The sequence below is a fragment of the Hyperolius riggenbachi genome, chromosome 5 (genome assembly GCF_040937935.1).
Source record: "Hyperolius riggenbachi isolate aHypRig1 chromosome 5, aHypRig1.pri, whole genome shotgun sequence".
Lineage (NCBI taxonomy): Eukaryota > Metazoa > Chordata > Amphibia > Anura > Hyperoliidae > Hyperolius > Hyperolius riggenbachi.
This window is the reverse complement of record NC_090650.1, coordinates 2,911,881-2,929,760: the sequence shown is the minus strand read 5'-3', so window position 1 is coordinate 2,929,760 and position 17,880 is coordinate 2,911,881. Positions and strand designations below refer to the sequence as shown.

General features: G+C 44.2%; 1 protein-coding gene across 2 annotated transcripts in view; it reads right to left on the bottom strand.

The window, feature by feature from the left end:
* LOC137519515 (actinia tenebrosa protease inhibitors-like) overlaps window positions 1-17,280 on the bottom strand; it is a 159,611-nt gene extending 142,331 nt beyond the window's left edge. For both annotated transcript variants that reach the window (XM_068238474.1, XM_068238477.1), the window contains exon 1: window positions 17,213-17,280. In XM_068238474.1, coding sequence (XP_068094575.1) covers window positions 17,213-17,279 — 67 coding nt within the window. In that variant the 5' untranslated portion in view covers window position 17,280. The remainder of the gene's footprint in view (window positions 1-17,212) is intronic.
* Window positions 17,281-17,880: the final 600 nt, after the last annotated feature.

Sequence of the window (17,880 nt, the reverse complement as noted above, 5' to 3'; positions counted from 1 at the left end):
AAGAGAGCGACATTTAAAAACTATAGCGGCTATAGTAAATGGCACGTAACAGGATAGGACAGCACAAGAGAAACATCTTAAATAAATTTCCCTTCCACAGTGTCTCCAGGCATTTTCATTCACACCACCACAGTAACCCAGACTCCTTCTCCATAACCTTGATTGACTCTATTGGTGAGACTTCTCCCAACAAGACAAGACAAATAACATTTATATTGCGCTTTTCTCCTTGCGGACTCAAAGCGCCAGAGCAGAGCAGCAGCCACTAGGGCGCGCTCTATTGGCAGTAGCAGTGTAAGGGAGACTTGCCAAAGGTCTCCTACTGAATACGTCCTGGCTTACTGAACAGGCAGAGCCGAGATTCAAACCCAGGTCTCCTGTGTCAGAGGCAGAGCCCTTAACCATTACACCATTCAGCCAACTGCTGATGAAAATCTCAAAAAAAGAGAAATGTATTGGATCCAAGTACTCAAAACCCTTATTCCAGAAGGACTGAATGAGGTACTGGAAAAGGTTTACTGAATGTTGGATCCACATATAGCCGCTATAGTTTTTAAATGTCGCTCTATTTTTATTATTATTATTATTATTATTACTATTATTACTTTTTAATTTTTAATATATATATATATATATATATATATATATATATATATATATATATATATGTATATATATATATACTTATTATTATTATTATTATTATTTACACATTTTTTATAAACTTTTTATTACCACGTTATCTCCCTCACTCTGCAAAATGTTTGTTTACCTCATTATTACTGATGTCCAAAAACTAAATTGGGTGCTGGCTTGCTGTGCCGGGATTTGAACCCGGATTGCCTGTGTCGGAGGCAGGGCCCTTGACCATTACACTATCTAGCCGCTATAGGCAGCAGCCATCACGCCAGTGTGTAATTTTTCACACTTGGTACTTTTCCATTTCTACTCCGCCCCACAGCAATGACATCATACGTTCCACATGGCAGTTGCTGATTGGTGGAAAAGCTTACTCTCCCCCTTCTTAAGACACTGGAGCATTCTATATGATTACAGAGGCGCTCAGTGTGGTTTTGATGCTGTTAAGGTAAGCCAGTGTTCAGGCAACGCTGGTCTGTTGTTTGATTGTTCTATTGTTTTATTGTTTAACAGAAATCATTATGACTACCATTTCTAGTACTATTATACTTTGATTAACCTCGTCCTCACCCTGGTAATAATACATATGTTTGCCCTATATTCTATAGATAATAATATGTATATATATATTTTTTACTTTATATTTTTGTTCTGTATTTTTACTCCATATTTTTACTCTATATATTTTTACTCTTTGTCCTTTTAGCTGCAAATACGTTTTTACCTCTCTTGGTGACACGTTTGCCCTCCCCCGTCTTTCCCCAAGCCTCCATGGCAGCACTACGGGTATTGGCCCGCCCCCCATACCCCATAGGACATGTTATTTATAAGTGTTTTCCCTTTCCCCGCCCAGGTGTCTTTTTTTCTTGTCCACTCACCTCATAGGACTGGCAGGGTTTGTACTCTGCAGAAACTTTTTTTACTTTTTAACCCCCTTACCAACCACATAAGATTTGTTTTGTGGGATATTGGCAGGTCTGATTCCTGTAGAAAGCCGCATAATCTCTAATAGAGTTATGGCTTTTTCTGACCCCCAGTCTGCTGGTCTTAGAGGGTCCGTTCAGCTACTCTCGCCTTGCCCTGCCCGATCGAGTACTAAATGTTCTTAGGGTACTGGTGCGAAAATGAATTTACCTGCTCCTGGCTAATAGCTCGGCTGGGCTGCGTCCTTTTCCTCCCTGCATTCCGGCTCCTCTAGCCGCTCCCGGCATGCGTTCCAGCCAGGCTCAGGCTCGCTTGTATTGCCCCGCCCCTTCCGCTTATCGGTGGAACGCACGGCCGGATGTACGCAAGCCGCAACCTTCGTGCGCATTGGAGGCTAGAGAAAGGCGCAGCTATGACGCGTATGTCGCGCTGCTATGACGCATAGGACGCACATATAGAGGAACAGTCTGCGGAGCGCCATGGCGGCTGGGAGACCCTTGTTGTCGGCGATCCACGCCGGAGGAGGAATACATCGCCTACCACTCATTTCTGGATTCAGGTGTGCGTTGAGGCATGTAGAGACCATGATGCTCTGTCACTGTTACTTTCTATTAGCATTCCGATTACAGTCATTATAGGGCTCTCTCCCTCTCTCTATCTTTCTAGCGTGCTGCTGTACTTTCTTGGTGGCCGTACTTATGGACGCTCGCAAGCCCGTTAAAGACCAGCAATATGATCTTAGGTAAGGGGGGGGAAGATGGGTAAGTAAGAAGATTTTCAAAAAGATCCGAGATAATACTATCCTATTTCACTTTCATCCAGCTCTCGAGGACGAGATAAAAGATGATCCTCGCACCCTTCCAGGAGACGCTCTAAGGAGAGATCGCATTCCAAGGATAGGTCGCATAAGAAGAAATCAAAGCACAGCAAGTCGAGTAGATCGCATAGATCAAGGTCTCCTACAGACAGGCAAAATACCAAAGCCTGCTGGGCCTGCGCACAACCAGTCATGCCTAATAACTTAGTGTGCACCAACTGTTTCCAAGAGCTGGGAAAGGAGGATAACCCAGCCCCAGTGGATGTCTCGGAGTTAGTTCAAAAGGCAGTACAGGACTCCTTGGAAAACTTTGTGGCTAATATGGCGGTGCAACCGTCTAATGAAAGCCAGGATAGGCCATCCACTTCCAATCCTGTGGAGGAGGAATATGATGTTGGATTCAACTTTGCCTTTGTGGAGCCTTTTGTCAGGGCAGTAAAGGAAGCGATTCAATGGGGAGAGCCAGAGGAAATTGATAAAGAGAAGAAGCCAAAGAAACGTTATTATAAACACCTTAACAAGGAGAAGTCAACCTTTTCATTAATCTACGAAATTCAAGACATAATATTAGAGGAGTGGCAAAAGTTAGACAAGAGACTTCCGTTAACAAACAGAATGGCCAAGTTGTACCCATTGCCCGAGTCAGCAACGGGTCCGCTGGATACCGCTTCCTCCGTAGACGCGTCAGTGATGCGTCTAGCGAAACACATTACACTGCCTTTAGATGATGCAATATCATTTAAGGACACTTTGGAATGAAAACTAGACTTAGACGTAAAAAAGATTTACACTATGTCGGGCGGTATCTGCAAGCCTGCCATAGCCCTTACGTCTGTAGGGAAGGCTGTCCACAACTGGTCCGATGGATTGGAACAGGCAATCCTGGAAGACGCAGATAAAGAAACCCTTCTATCACTAATGGAAGATCTTAAATTATCGGGAGACTTTGTGGGAGAAGCCTCCATAGATATCTTACGTTCGCCATCTAGAAATATGTTCTTTTCTGTGACGGCCAAAAGAGCACTTTGGCTAAGAGCCTGGTCCGCTGACCCATCATCAAAGTTGCTATGGTGTAAAATACCGTATGATGGTAAAACGTTATTCGGAGAGAAGATGGACTCCGCCATAAATAAAGTGACGGGCGGAAAATCGGGCCTAATCCCACAGGACAGACGCCCTAGTAGACAGGGCTTTACACAACAGCTTCAGTCACAGTCTGCCAGATATGGAAATGCCAGATCATACAGACCGGGGAGAAACTTCAAACGTAACTGGCAATCCGGCCAATATACCCTAAATAAGTCTCAAAAGCCAAAGTCTACTCCGGCTTTATCTAACACTAAGAAGTCTTTTTGACGGTGGCATACTCCAGGAACGCCCGGTGGGTGCAAGACTCCAGCTCTTTTCTCACATTTGGTCAGAGAGGATTTCCTCTCCCTGGGTTTTGAGGACTGTAACTACCGGGCATTTCTGGACGTTCAAGAAGAGTCCACCTCTCAACTTCTTCAAACGCACAAGGGTACCAAAGTCACCCGAGAGGATCAAGATATTGCAGGAATACCTGCAGGGACTCATAGACAAAGAAGCAATAGTTCACGTTCCTCCACACGAGCAGGGCAAAGGTTTTTACTCAAACCTGTTCTTTGTGCAAAAGAAGTCGGGAGAGTGGAGGCCGGTGTTAGATCTCAAGTACCTAAACTCATTCATAGCGCTAGAGAAGTTCAAGATGGAGTCACTGAACACGATTATCTCGATAGTGGAGAAAGACGACTATTTACTCTCTATCGATCTGGAGGACGCGTACTTGCACGTCCCCATTCAGCCATCATTTCAAAGATATCTGCGATTCGCAATCGAGGAGAATCATTTTCAATTTGTATGCCTTCCTTTCGGCATAAACACTGCACCAAGAACATTTACGAAAGTGTTAGTAGAGATAATTGCCATACTCCGCCAGCAGGGAATCCGCACTTATCACTATCTCGACGACATACTACTGCTGGGGAAATCAAGAGATCAAGTGCTTCAACACAGACAGATCTTGATTCAAACATTGACCGACTTTGGCTGGCGAATAAATTTTCGCAAGAGTCAGCTGGAACCCACGAAAGACCTGATTTATCTGGGGGCGAAATTTTGTACAAGTCACAACGAGGTACGCCTTCCAGAGGGAAAGATACCGATTCTGAAGCAGAGGGTTCGCCAGGTGGCTCTTTCCCGACGTCTGAAGGCGAGAGAATGTATGAGGGTATTGGGGACAATGTCCGCAACTATACCCATGATCCCCTGGTCACGTTGGCACATGAGTGCACTACAACAGGGCTTCCTAGCGCAATGGGATGGGACATCTCTGAATCAGACGATACTGATATCCCGGCACATGAAGAGGGACTTAAAATGGTGGCTCTCAGACACCAACATCAGGAACTCTCTTCCGCTAACACAGGATCACCCTATCCTCGTCTCGACAGATGCCAGTACGAGAGGATGGGGAGCGACGTGTGGGAGTCACATAGCTCAGGGTCGGTGGCTTCCTCACATGACGGCATGGCCAGCGAACAAGTTAGAGCTGAGGGCGGCCTACTGTGCGCTCGATCACTTTCTTCATCTAGTGAAGCATGGATCAGTGATCCTGAAAATGGACAATGTGACAGCAGTTGCTTATATACGCAACCAGGGGGGCACGCGCAGCATTTCGTTATTGATGGAAGTGGAGAAGATTCGCCTCTCGCAATCTTCGAGCCCTCTCAGCTGTCCACATTCCAGGCATCAAAAATGTGATCCCGGATTTTCTCAGTCGAACAACGAATGGTCGTTAAACCACAAGGTCTTCAACATGATCTGTACACACTGGGGTAGGCCGGAAGTGGATCTTATGGTGACGGAACGCAACTCGAAATGCATGAGGTACCTGAGCCGCTATGGGGAGCCAACAGCAGAGAATGTAGACGCGCTAATAGCGCCATGGAACTTTCGGTTGGCTTATGTCTACCCACCAGTGCCTCAGATCCTCCGTCTTCTCTTAAGACTCAAGATGGAAGATATCACTCTAATAGCAACCCTTCCATGCTGGCCCAAAAGGCCTTGGTACCCTATAGTGCTTCAGAGGATGACTCCCAATCAGCAAAGACCTCCTTATGCAAGACCCCGTAAGCCACCCCAACCCAGCACTTTTGAAACTGATGGCCTACAAATTGAAAGGAGGAAACTGGAGCAACTAGGCTGTGAGGATTCAGTAATCGCTACTCTACTGAAATCTAGAAGTCATACAACAAATCAGTCCTACCAAAGAATCTGGAAAGTATTCACTTCCTACGCCAAGGACCACGACTTTGACCCCACACATCCTCTAGTCCATCAGCTGCTATCATTTCTCCAGACAGGAGTAGATAAAAACCTTTCCAGTTATTCGATCAAAGTTCAGATTTCAGCAATTTCAGCACTTACAGGCCAAAGGTGGGCACTGCACCCATTAGTAAAACAATTCGTTTCGGCAGTCATGAAGATACGACCACCTATAAAGCCTATATTTGCTCAGTGGGACCTCCCACTAGTGCTGGGAGTACTCTCAAAACCACCTTTCTTCCCGGTTGAAGACTGCTCACTGGAGAACTTGACGCTAAGGACAGCTTTTCTGGTTGCCATTACCTCCGCAAGGAGAGTGTCAGAAATGCAGGCCTTGAGTTGTAGAGAACCACATATTCAGTTCTTTCCGGACAAAGTGGTCCTGAGACCGGTCCACAGCTTCTTGCCAAAGGTCGCGACAGCGTACCACCTTAATCAGGAATGGCTCCTGCCAGTATTCAGAGAACAGGACAATCTGACGCTCCATCCTTTGGATGTGGCTGCATCCCTGAAAGCATATATACGAGCAACAGAAGCTTTTAGGAAGTCAGATAGACTTTTTGTAAGTCACTCAGGCTATAGGAAGGGTCAGGCAGTTTCATCGAGAACGATATCAGCCTGGCTAATCCGTACTATTCAGAGGGCATACATATCCTCAGACAAATTTCCCCCGAAGGAGATAGAGGCGCACTCCACCAGGGAGGTAGCAGCATCATGGGCACCGCAGGCGAAGGTAGCACCGGAGAAAGTCTGCCAGGCTGCGAACTGGACTAAAATAGACACATTTATTGCACATTATCGCATAGATACACATGCCGCGACGCCGGTGGAATTTGGAAGGGCAGTTTTGTCCTGTGCCCTTATATCTAATTTAGAGTGAGCTAAAAAATAAAAAGTTACTTTGTGTTATTCACCTGCAACAGTCTCCCTCCCGTCTTTTTGTGGTCTAGTTAATTCCCATAGTGCTGCCATGGAAGCTTGGGGAAAGCAGAAAATTGTATACTTACCTGACGGTAATTTTCCTTTCCCCCAGCATCCATGGCAGCATAGGGTTCCCACCCTGTTTCGGTGAGTTACTAGTTACAAAGACACCTGGGCGGGGAAAGGGAAAACACTTATAGATAACATGTCCTATGGGGTATGGGGGGCGGGCCAATACCCGTAGTGCTGCCATGGATGCATGAGGAAAGGAAAATTACCGTCAGGTAAGTATACAATTTTCTGCTTTCTTTGAATTTAGACCCAATACTGAATCAACAGGTAGCTCCCATTTATTATTATATACCACTTGATCCCATTAAAGAGAATCTGTATTGTTAAAATCGCACAAAAGTAAACATACCAGTGCGTTAGGGGACATCTCCTATTCCCCTCTGTCACAATTTTGCCGCTCCTCGCCGCATTAAAGGTGGTTAAAAACAGTTATAAAAAGTTTGTTTATAAACAAACAAAATGGCCACCAAAACAGGAAGTAGGTTGATGTACAGTATGTCCACACATAGAAAATACATCCATACACAAGCAGGCTGTATACACCCTTCCTTTTGAATCTCAAGAGATCATTTGTGTGTTTCTTTCCCCCTGCAGCTATCTTCCACTGAAGTGGCTGTTTCTTCCTGCAGAGTGCAGACAGCTCTGCCTGTATGTAATTCCTCAGTATGTGAAAGCCCAGCCAGCTCAGAGGAGGATTTATCCAGCTTGTAAAAGAGAAGAGAGAAGAGAGAAGCTGCCCTAATCTAAATAATACTCAGGCAGTGTGCAGAGAGGGGCCTGGAGGGGGGAGATGCATCACAGAACCACAACACTGAAGAACTTGGCAGCCTTCCAGACACAGGCTGACAAGTCTGACAAGAGAGAGATAAGTTGATTTATTACAGAGATGGTGATAGTAGAACGTGCTGCAGTAAGCCAGAACACATTAGAATAGTTTTTGGAACTTGTAGGATGATAAAAAACAGGATGCAATTTTTGTTACGGAGTCTCTTTAAAGAGAATCTGTATTGTTAAAATCGCACAAAAGTAAACATACCAGTGTGTTAGGGGACATCTCCTATTACCCTCTGTCACAATTTTGCCGCTCCCCGCCGCATTAAAAGTGGTTAAAAACAGTTTTAAAAAGTTTGTTTATAAACAAACAAAATGGCCACCAAAACAGGAAGTAGGTTGATGTACAGTATGTCCACACATAGAAAATACATCCATACACAAGCAGGCTGTATACAGCATTCCTTTTGTATCTCAAGAGATCATTATACACAGGCGGTGTGCATAGAGGGGCCAGGAGGGGGGAGATGCATCACAGAACCACAACACTGAAGAACTTGGCAGCCTTCCAGACACAGGCTGACAAGTCTGACAAGAGAGAGATAAGTTGATTTATTACAGAGATGGTGATAGTAGAACGTGCTGCAGTAAGCCAGAACACATTAGAATAGCTTTTGGAACTTGTAGGATGATAAAAAACAGGATGCAATTTTTGTTACGGAGTCTCTTTAAGGAACATATTAATTTACATGCATTTATTTTACCTGATCAAATGTACCTCTATTTATATCTGTTGCATGAAAAGCAAAAGGAATACAGTGGCCAGTAGAGCTAATAGGCTAAATCTGGAGTTTTCTACATGAAAATGTTCTGCATAAAATCACTTTGCATAGAATTGCATGATTTAAGAGTGTTGCATAATAAGTACCTCTGAATATGTTTTGATGTTCATATAGTTATGTTTTGACATTGATTGTTTGAGTGATACTCACAAAACCTGCCTTACACTATGTCCTCTGACACTTTGTTTTCAGCTGTATGCTCCTTTTTGATTGGCCTGAAGAAGCGGGATTGAGCCCGTGAAACACGTTGCCTATTTTTACTGTGGAGTATAAATAAATTGTTGTTTGACTGTTGATGCCACAGTCCTTCCTTTGTTTGCTTTGTCCGCATGGATGGGATAGGCCCACCACTGCCCCATCGGTTTTAAGCTCGTTTAAGTGACTTTTATTCTATTGGTGCCTCTGGAAAGCTTCTACATATTGCTAAGTCCACCCTTGGTGGAGGGTTGTACCCATCTTCTTCCCATCTACAGAGAGCGACTTTTAATCCTGAGTGGGGTCAGGTTAATCTCCCCACCTGCCTTCACAGTGGTTGCCTAATGGTAACCCTGGTTTGTGAGTATTAAATTGTTATATTACTCATTATTAATTATCATCTATACAATTTCACACTATTGGGCTCTTGGTCTCCCCCCTCCCTTTATCTATGTATTTTAATGCCCATTTGCCCCAGTGATTACACCATATAAATAATGTCCCTATCACAATGTATGCTGCTAATATTTTATTTGGAAATAAATGTGCATTTTTTCAGTTTTGCAACCATCAGTATTTACAAGTAGAGATGTAGCGAGCAGTTCGCCGGGCGAATATCTCTGGGTGTTTTACTACTTTCGGGTCGCTCTGTCCTGGAGTAGTACGCCTGCGCTGCCCGGCGGAGCGCGTCCTAGATCACGCTCCCATTGCCGGGCACTCTCTGTGCATGAGCGTGACGTCACGTCACGCACATGCGCAGAAAGTGCCCGGCAACAGGAGCGCGATCCAGGACGCACTCCGCCGGGCAGTGCAGGAGTACTGCTCTGAGTCATTGTGACCCGGAAGTAGTAAACCCCCCCCAGGGATTCAGAGATGTTCGCCGGCGAAAGGTTCGGGAACCGTTCGCCACATCTCTATTTACAAGCTTATAATTTGAAAAAAATGTTCGTAATATACCCTCTTCACATGCATATTAAAAAAGTTTGGACCCTTAGGTAACCATTTATGTTTTGTTTTTTTTTCAATTGTAATTTTTTTTTTTCAGTAAAAATTTTATTTGGGTACTTTTTGGTGTGGGAGGTAAACAGTTAATTTCAAATGTAATCATGTGTGTTTATTTCATAAAAATTGTACGTAGATGTAGTTCTACTATTTATTATCTTTATTCCAATTTTAAGTGGGATGTGCGAAATGATTGTATGTATATGGAGGGGAGACCAATCAGTAGATAATAGGGGTAATACCACTTTAAATGTCAATCGTCTGAAGAAATTTGCATAGAGATGGACAACACCCATAATGAAACTATAATACACCAGCCAGTTGGACAGTCAGAAGTTCAAATCCTTCTGAAGAGGACCGACGTTAATCGGTTGAAACGCGTTAAGGTTATCACTGAATGCAGTCTTATGATCAGCTGAGGGCAGGGATCTGGTTGACTGTATAGCGCGCTGCAGCCATCCTGAGTAAGAAGAACCAATACCCTTTACAGGTGACGTCACCCAACCAGCGCATACCAGGACCAGCTGGGCGGAAGACATACAGCGCAAGGACTCTGTGACCTATCAGAGTGGCCCTGCCAGAGAACTGCCAGAACTGGGAGGAAGCGCAGAGATCGTGGAAGACTAACACTCATGGCAGAGCGGTGTAACGATTGTGGAATTATCTCCGTGGTCAGCGCACAAGATGTGCGCTGACACTGCGGAAGTCCTCCACAAGCGTATAAAACGGAAGAACCCAGCTTTGGTGCAATTCACCTGTAGAGAGAAAGTGAGCACAGAGACAGAATGTATGTGTGTCCATCAATCTAGTCGCCACTCGGCAACGGTGAACACACAACAGCAGAAACCAAGTGGGAACGCAATCGCAAGAGCGGCGATTGCCAACAGTGACACAAGACCGAGTAAGACAGAGCACAAGTGTAGCAAGAAAGACACAGCAAATAACAATGATCAGAATGCCAAGGAAAATAACAAACGCACTCGGTAAGCGCGGTCGCCGCACGAAAAGCGCAACAGCGACAAAGCACGCTAATGGCGCGGTCTCCGCACGAAAAGCGCAACAGAGACAAAACACGCCAACCCTAACTAACCAATGTAACACGAAAATGAATAGAGAACGTGAACGCTTGCTAAACGGTTACCTCACCGAGCCTACAGCAAGCGTTCGTTCCAGACAAGACAGACAGAAGGAGCAACCAGTAGCAACCGCAGCTCTGGCCTACACTCCCAGACAGAGTACAGAAGGAACCACCGCAACTACCGCTAGGGCGAATGTGATCCCAACAGACAGAACGATTTCCTGTTGACCGCCGCTGGCGACAAGACAATCGCAACAGATAGACAGACAAGGCAATACAGATTATACAACCTGACTACGCTAGAAGGAATGCTAGTGCACTCCCAAGGAATTACTCTAAGATAATCTTAGCAAACAATAAGCAGAGCCTGAGACTCCAGGTAAGTTAGCAGGAACAAACCTCTATGACCAGCAAGGAATTCTGGGAGCAAAAGGTATTTATACTGCAAGCCATCAAAGGAAGCAGCTAAGCAATTTGCATGACAAGTGGATGCAAATTCCTCACCAGCAGAGTAACTCTGAAACTTGCAGAGTGAAGACAGGTCTCCTTTCCAGGGACCTGCAGCACTCAGACCTACAAAATGGTCAAAAAGCTGTCTGTCTGTGCAGACAGCAGAGCGGACCATTACAAGTGGTTTTTCAAAGCAGAATCCGCAGTGAGTGTAGTCAGCTTATTAAGAGACTGATATATGGAAACTGTATTAACTGGATTTGGAGATATTGAGAGCTATGTGATTTAAGACGAGCTGGCTTCTTGTTGGTTGCAAGCTGGACCTGTATCCACTAGTCCTATTTAAACTTTAAACAGCCAATAATCCTTTGGATCCCATACGTTTATGGACTAAGGAATCCCCATAACCTACAAGTGATTTTGGGAATACGAATGTTATTGATTTGAAGGGCCATCAATGTCGATGAGTGATTGTGCATGGGGCTAGTATGAGTGAAGAGTGTTATGTAAAAGTGTCAGTAAATTACAGGCGCTATTAACTTTTTAATAAAGAGGTAATGCCCTATAGTATCCCGCCTTTGAATGAGCGTTGAAACTTTTGTAAGGAATACCCTTTGGTCTAGCTTTAAACTCTCTCCAGACTTAGCCCTACTCTTTGTGGGTGCAAATGAACTGCCCAATAGACATAGATACCTCATTTGCCATATTATCTTTAGCACTCAACAATTGATCCTATTAAACTGGAAGTCAGATGAGGAACTTTCCCCGTCCCTTCTTCTAAACAATACTAAACTGAATCTAAATATGGAATACAAGATCAGAGGTAGACTAAACATCAATAGAGAACATTATTCCATCCCTGACACAACATACGCAACATACGAGGGATTTTGACCCGCTGTCTTCATTCTAGATTAAGTTGGAAAACCCCTGGGTAGACACCCCCCACCCTCTTTCCTCCCTTCCTCCCCCTGCTGGAGATCCTGATACTCATTAGATACAAGGTCAGCACTTAAACACTCACATCCAATGGCACATTTTATAATATAAGATGCAGTTAAAGAGAACCAGAGAGGAAGCACCCGCATGTATTTTATTACATTTATCAGTGGGAACATGACAGTAAACACCTACCCTGCTTTTAGTTTTATTCTTCTCAGTCTAATCTATCTGTTATCAACTGTGATAAGAATCCACCGACTGATTCAGTCTAGGTTTGACCTGGAATCATTATAGCTGAGTCACTCTTCTGTGGAGTCTTTTCAAGTCCAAGCCTGCCCCCTCCTGGCTCAGATTTCCTACTCAGAGCTGTTGACATGGGAGGGGCTGCTGCAGCCGAGAAAGAAGCTCTGAAACAGACAAGTGTATCTGTGTGCAGTGTGCAGCCAGTCATTATCTACTGTATGCAGTTTCATTTCTATGAGAGACACTTCCTACAGGCCACAACATACCAGAATAATAAAGTTGAAAGCACACAGATGAAAGCCTGCTGCAGCCCTGCTTGTCTATAGTCTCATAGAGGCCAGACAGCACATCCAGAACAGCTTATAACCTGGAAGCAGAAGTGATATGAGCCGGCGGCCATATTGGATATTTCCTGGAGCAAAAATGGATAAAAAACACTAAAAAAAGGCACACAAGAGTGGCGAAATTATCAGGTAGAGCATTTATTCTTTACAAGCTATCAACTGATATGTTTATTTTGTGTGAATCATTCATCTCTGGTTCCCTTTAAGTAGATAATTAGTTAGTTGAGGTCTTAGTTAGACCTATGTTGTAGGATACTCGGTTTTACCCACGTATCCAGGTTTCAAGAGGTTTTTTTTGAGTTATGTCAGAGGTTAACAATGAGTTATGGATTTAGCTGGCACTTATAGCTCAGAAGAAGACAGGCCTACAGCCCTATTCTTTGGTGTTGGCCACGGCCGACTGAAGTCACCAAAGCTTGGACATATGGAAGAGGAATAGTCGTTGGATACCTCCACGGTCATGTAAACTCCAATAGACTTTACTCATTTCTAGGAGAACTTTACTGTCCCGTCTTACTTATTGTTAATATTTGTCAACGTTGCTGATGTATAATTGTTTTATGATCAATAAAAACTTCTATTTGTGAGGATCTGTGCCTGTGTCATCCTGCTGGTGGCAGCACTGAGGTGGACTTCCGCTGTCTACCAGCAGATGGCTCTCATATTGCTGGGAGCGGGGCAATTCCTCGGCTCACCAGCAGATGGAACTGTGGGAGATTCTGGCCAGTCACCTGAGCAATGTGCTGCTTATTTAAGGCCGGACTTCCTAGCAGCACATTGCTAGGTCATTCCGTTTGTCTGCTCGCTGCAGTTGTGACTCTGGCCATCCAGTCCTGTGTTACGGAACTCTGCTCTGATATTCTGTACTCCTGGTATTTGATCCTTGCTAGTCTGACTATTCTCTGTCTTCTGCCCTTGTACCTTGTATTCTCTGGTTATTGATCTTGGCTTGTATGACTATTCTTCCGTGTGCTGATTCTGCTGAGACGTGTCTGTATATATTGTATATATTCTCATATTGTGTGTGTTGCTGTATAGATTTGTATAGATAGATAGTTAGATAGTCAGGGTTCTGGTATTTGTGGTGCACCACGCGTTGTTTGATTGTATATTGTATGTGTATGGTGATCTGCATTTGTTCACTTGCATTTTTGTAAATAAAACACATTTATTATTCTACTCTGTTGTGCAGACGTCAGTATTTCCATTGTGATCTTCTGGTTTTGTTTAAACCAAAACGATTGCCATGCAGAGATCGTGGATCTGCCAGTCAGGTTCCAGTCACGACCACGATCTGCATGGCCAATCGTTACACTATTGATGAAAAAAAAACAACTTTTAATAAAGAGTACAATTTTTATTTATCTATAATTAGCGCGTGTTGTAGCATTTTTATAGTGTTTACAATTGATAGAGAGTTGAAGGTACCTCTACAACACGCTGCTTGCTAAGACACACCTGCCAGCTACATTTTTGACTGTGCAAAGTGAAATGGTTAAAGTCTATGATTTTAAAGCCACCAAACATTTGGTGTGTAAGGCTAACCCAGCGAATATTTTCAAAAAAAATTGAAAAGGGGAAAACACATTTGCAGACAAGTGCAGTGTCATTTTGAAGCAGATTTTGGCTCAGTGTAAAGCCCTACAACATACTATTGTCACCAGATCTCATATGTGTGACACGGTTAATAGTGGAAACATGAAAATTGTAACGATCTTACCTGTCGCGTCTCCAGCGACGTCGCACCCAGTTCTGGAAACTGAGCTTTTTCCTGCAGCGGCATCCCTCGCTACCCTGCGGTCAGGTAAGACTGTTACAAAAATATTTTGTTTTGTTTTTAAAGACCCTTAGTGGTTAAAGTCGATTTTAAACCCTGTGCAATGTGCATTATGTCAGTTTCAGTCTCATTGGTTTTAATTTGCAAAAGATTATTTATTTCCTGAATAAATTTATGACATTTTTCAAATGTAAAGTCACAGTACACATTTTCTTTAACATCTCCAGGCAATTGCCTGGAAGGCAGGAGACCCAATGCTGTCCATTGTTTTCAATTTGTAGGCAGGGCACACACACATTTACAGTCTTTCTCTTTTTTTATGTCGTACAGCACTGCGGAAGATGTTGGCACAATATAAATACTAAATAATAATCATAAAACATTAAAGGGCAGCGAAACCAATGAGACTGAAACTGACACAATGCACATTGCACAGGGTTTAAACTTTTCTTGAAAAAAAAAAATAAAACAATCGATTTTCTCAACCCCTAAGGGTTTTTAAAAACCACACAAAATATTTTCTAACCTGTTCCACTAATAAACCTGCCCCACATGTGAGATCTGGTGACAATAGTATGTTTGAGGGATTTACAATGAGTCAAAATCTGCTTCAAAATGGCATTGCACTGGTTTACAAATGTGTTTTCCCTTTCAAATTTTAAAATCGACTATAAGCTACATAAACTTTTCAAAAAACATTCCCTGGGTTAGCCTTGATGTACATACCAAATGTTTGGTGACTTTAAAATTATATATATATATACAAAGGGCTGCAGCATGCGACAGGGAAAAACAATGACAGGGGCTCTTGGGCAGCATTAGTACCAGTGCTTATTTTCACCAGCTGCGCCAAAGTGTCCTCAATATGGTGATCCTTTCTCTAATGATGCAAAGATGCTCATTCTATCTACAGCTTTCTAATGGGTACAATGAACAATATCCAGAGAGTTCAGTCACTAGCTGGTTGTAGTTCCATTCCCCCCCCCCCCCCCCCCCCATTTGTTTGGCTCTCAGGCTTTTGCATTGTTCCCATTAGAAAGCTGTAGAAAGAATGAGCATTTTGCACGGTTAGAGTAGGACTCACCATGCTGGGGACACTTTGGCGCAGTCAGTGAAATTAAGTGCTGGTACTAATGCTGTGAAGCGTGACCAAGAGCCCCTGTTACTGTTTCTTCCTGTTGCAGCCCTTTGCATTTATGTATGTATGTATTTCTCATGTGGAGATTGGGGAGCTCCATCGCTGTGTGCAAAAGTAAAATTTGGTTTATGTTGCTCACCCCTCTGATATACGGTGGCAAAGTGGTTAGCGCTCTCGCCTTGCAGCGCTGGGTCCCTGGTTCGAATCGCAGCCAGGGCACTATCTGAAAAAAGTTTGTATGTTCTCTCCGTGTCTGTGTGGGTTTCCTCCGGGCACTCCGGTTTCCTCACACATTCCAAAAACATACAGATAAGTGAATTGGCTCCCCCTAAAAAAAATTGGACCTAGACTACAGTACTTATACTAAATAATATAGACATATGGCAATGGTAGGGATTAGATTGGGAGCTCCTTTGAGGGACAGTTAGTGACAAGATATATATATATATATATATATACACTGTAAAGCGCTGCGTAATATGTCGGCGCTATATAAATACTAAATAATAATAATAATAATAATATATATATATATATATATATGTATGTGCTTTTCCACTTTCCAATATATATGTTACGGCCAGAACCCGAAGTTTGGCCACTTCTAGTTCTGGCCGGCCACTTCGGGTTCTGGCCGGCCAATGCGCGAAGTGGCCGCTGCGCTGCGGCCAATGTTAGAAATGGATTGATTCCTCTGAGGTTAAATGTATCTTCTGGCCGCAGCGCAGCGGCCAAACGTAGAACAACTTAGTGAATTTATTGCAATTCAGCCGGCGGCAATGTAACAATTCAAGCCGCCGGCTTTTTCTCTGCCTCTCTCTCCTTCTCCCCCGCCCCCCCCCCCCCCCCCCCCACCGCATCTCTCGCTCTCCTATGGGTCGCCGGCGGGGACACGCGTGTCCCCCCGGAGTCGTTCGTCGCGGCAGCGTCGCGGCAGGGGAATCCTGCCGTTCTTGCAGAGCGGGTGCTGGCAGAAGCGATGTCTGCAGCCTCCCCGCTCTGCTGCCCTGGCGCCACAAACGACTCTCGGGGACACGTATTTCCCCGCCGGCTGCCCATAAGAGGAGAGAGAGAGAGAGAGGCAGAAAAAAAAAAAGCCAGCGGCTTGAATTGTTACATTGCCGCCGGCTGAATTGCAATAAATTCACTAAGTTGTTCTACGTTTGGCCGCTGCGCTGCGGCCAGAAGATATATTAACCTCAGAGGAATCAATCCATTTCTAACATTGGCCGCAGCGCAGCGGCCACTTCGCGCATTGGCCGGCCAGAACCCGAAGTGGCCGGCCAGAACTAGAAGTGGCCAAACTTCGGGTTCTGGCCGTAACATATACAAGTGCAGCAGAATATATACAAGTATAGCAGAATTAGGAACACTCATCAGCTATGGGGCCCAGGAACAGAGGGGGCCCAGGTGGTACTTCATGTATTCACCATTAGCTTTCTTGTGCCCCTCCACCCTCTGACTGTGTCTCAGGGCCCATGAACTATGTGCAGTGTAGATTGCATGGGAATGTAAATCACCCAAATAACTCCTATCCTTAGGGTAGGGACAGGAGGCATTACTGAAGAGTGCTGACATCTGCGGGCCCCAGGAAAGTTTTGCTATAGGGCCCCTTGATCTCTAGCTTTGACACTGAATGATCCTGTCCTGTTTCCATGACTTGAGATGGATTGTACAGGGATTGGAGTAATCGTGACACAGACAACACTGACCGTGATCTGCAGAGATGGTCTGTAAGACAAAGAACGCCATGATGAGGAGAGGGTAAGCGACCTTCATAATGCCGTCTTCTGTTCTGGTCAGCCAGTAATACAGGAAGCTCTATAGAGTGTCTCGTGTCAGATGCTGCTTATGTTTTTATACTAATGAGATGACAATATAAATCAGCAGATCATCAGGTGAGCTCTGCAGAGACATGGCAGGTCAGACTCTCGGTCACAGCGACACATGTCACTTGCCAAATGTGTTTAACCAGAGTAAGCACCATGCATGCCAGATGACACTTTATGTAACTCCTTTATTTGTACATTCTGAAGCTTTTTAGACTCTTAAAACAGGGTTTTTAGTAATAAAGGTGGATCTTTAGTCTCAGATTTAGAAAAAATTACACTTTATAAAAAACTGTCTGTTCATATTACAATCTTTAGCCATAAAGACGTGAGCCAATCTACATCTCAAGTGTAACGATCTGTGCATGTCGCTCAATATTGTGACAAGACAGGAACAGGAGATCACTTGCTGCAAGGGAATACTGAGCTCTGCACAATACAACTGAAAGTGAGATTTGTCAGACAGGTAGAGACCAATAATCACAGTTCTTGTTCGAGGTCACCAGAGGCCACCACCAATCAGACTGGCTCAGTGCACACCCTAATTGTTT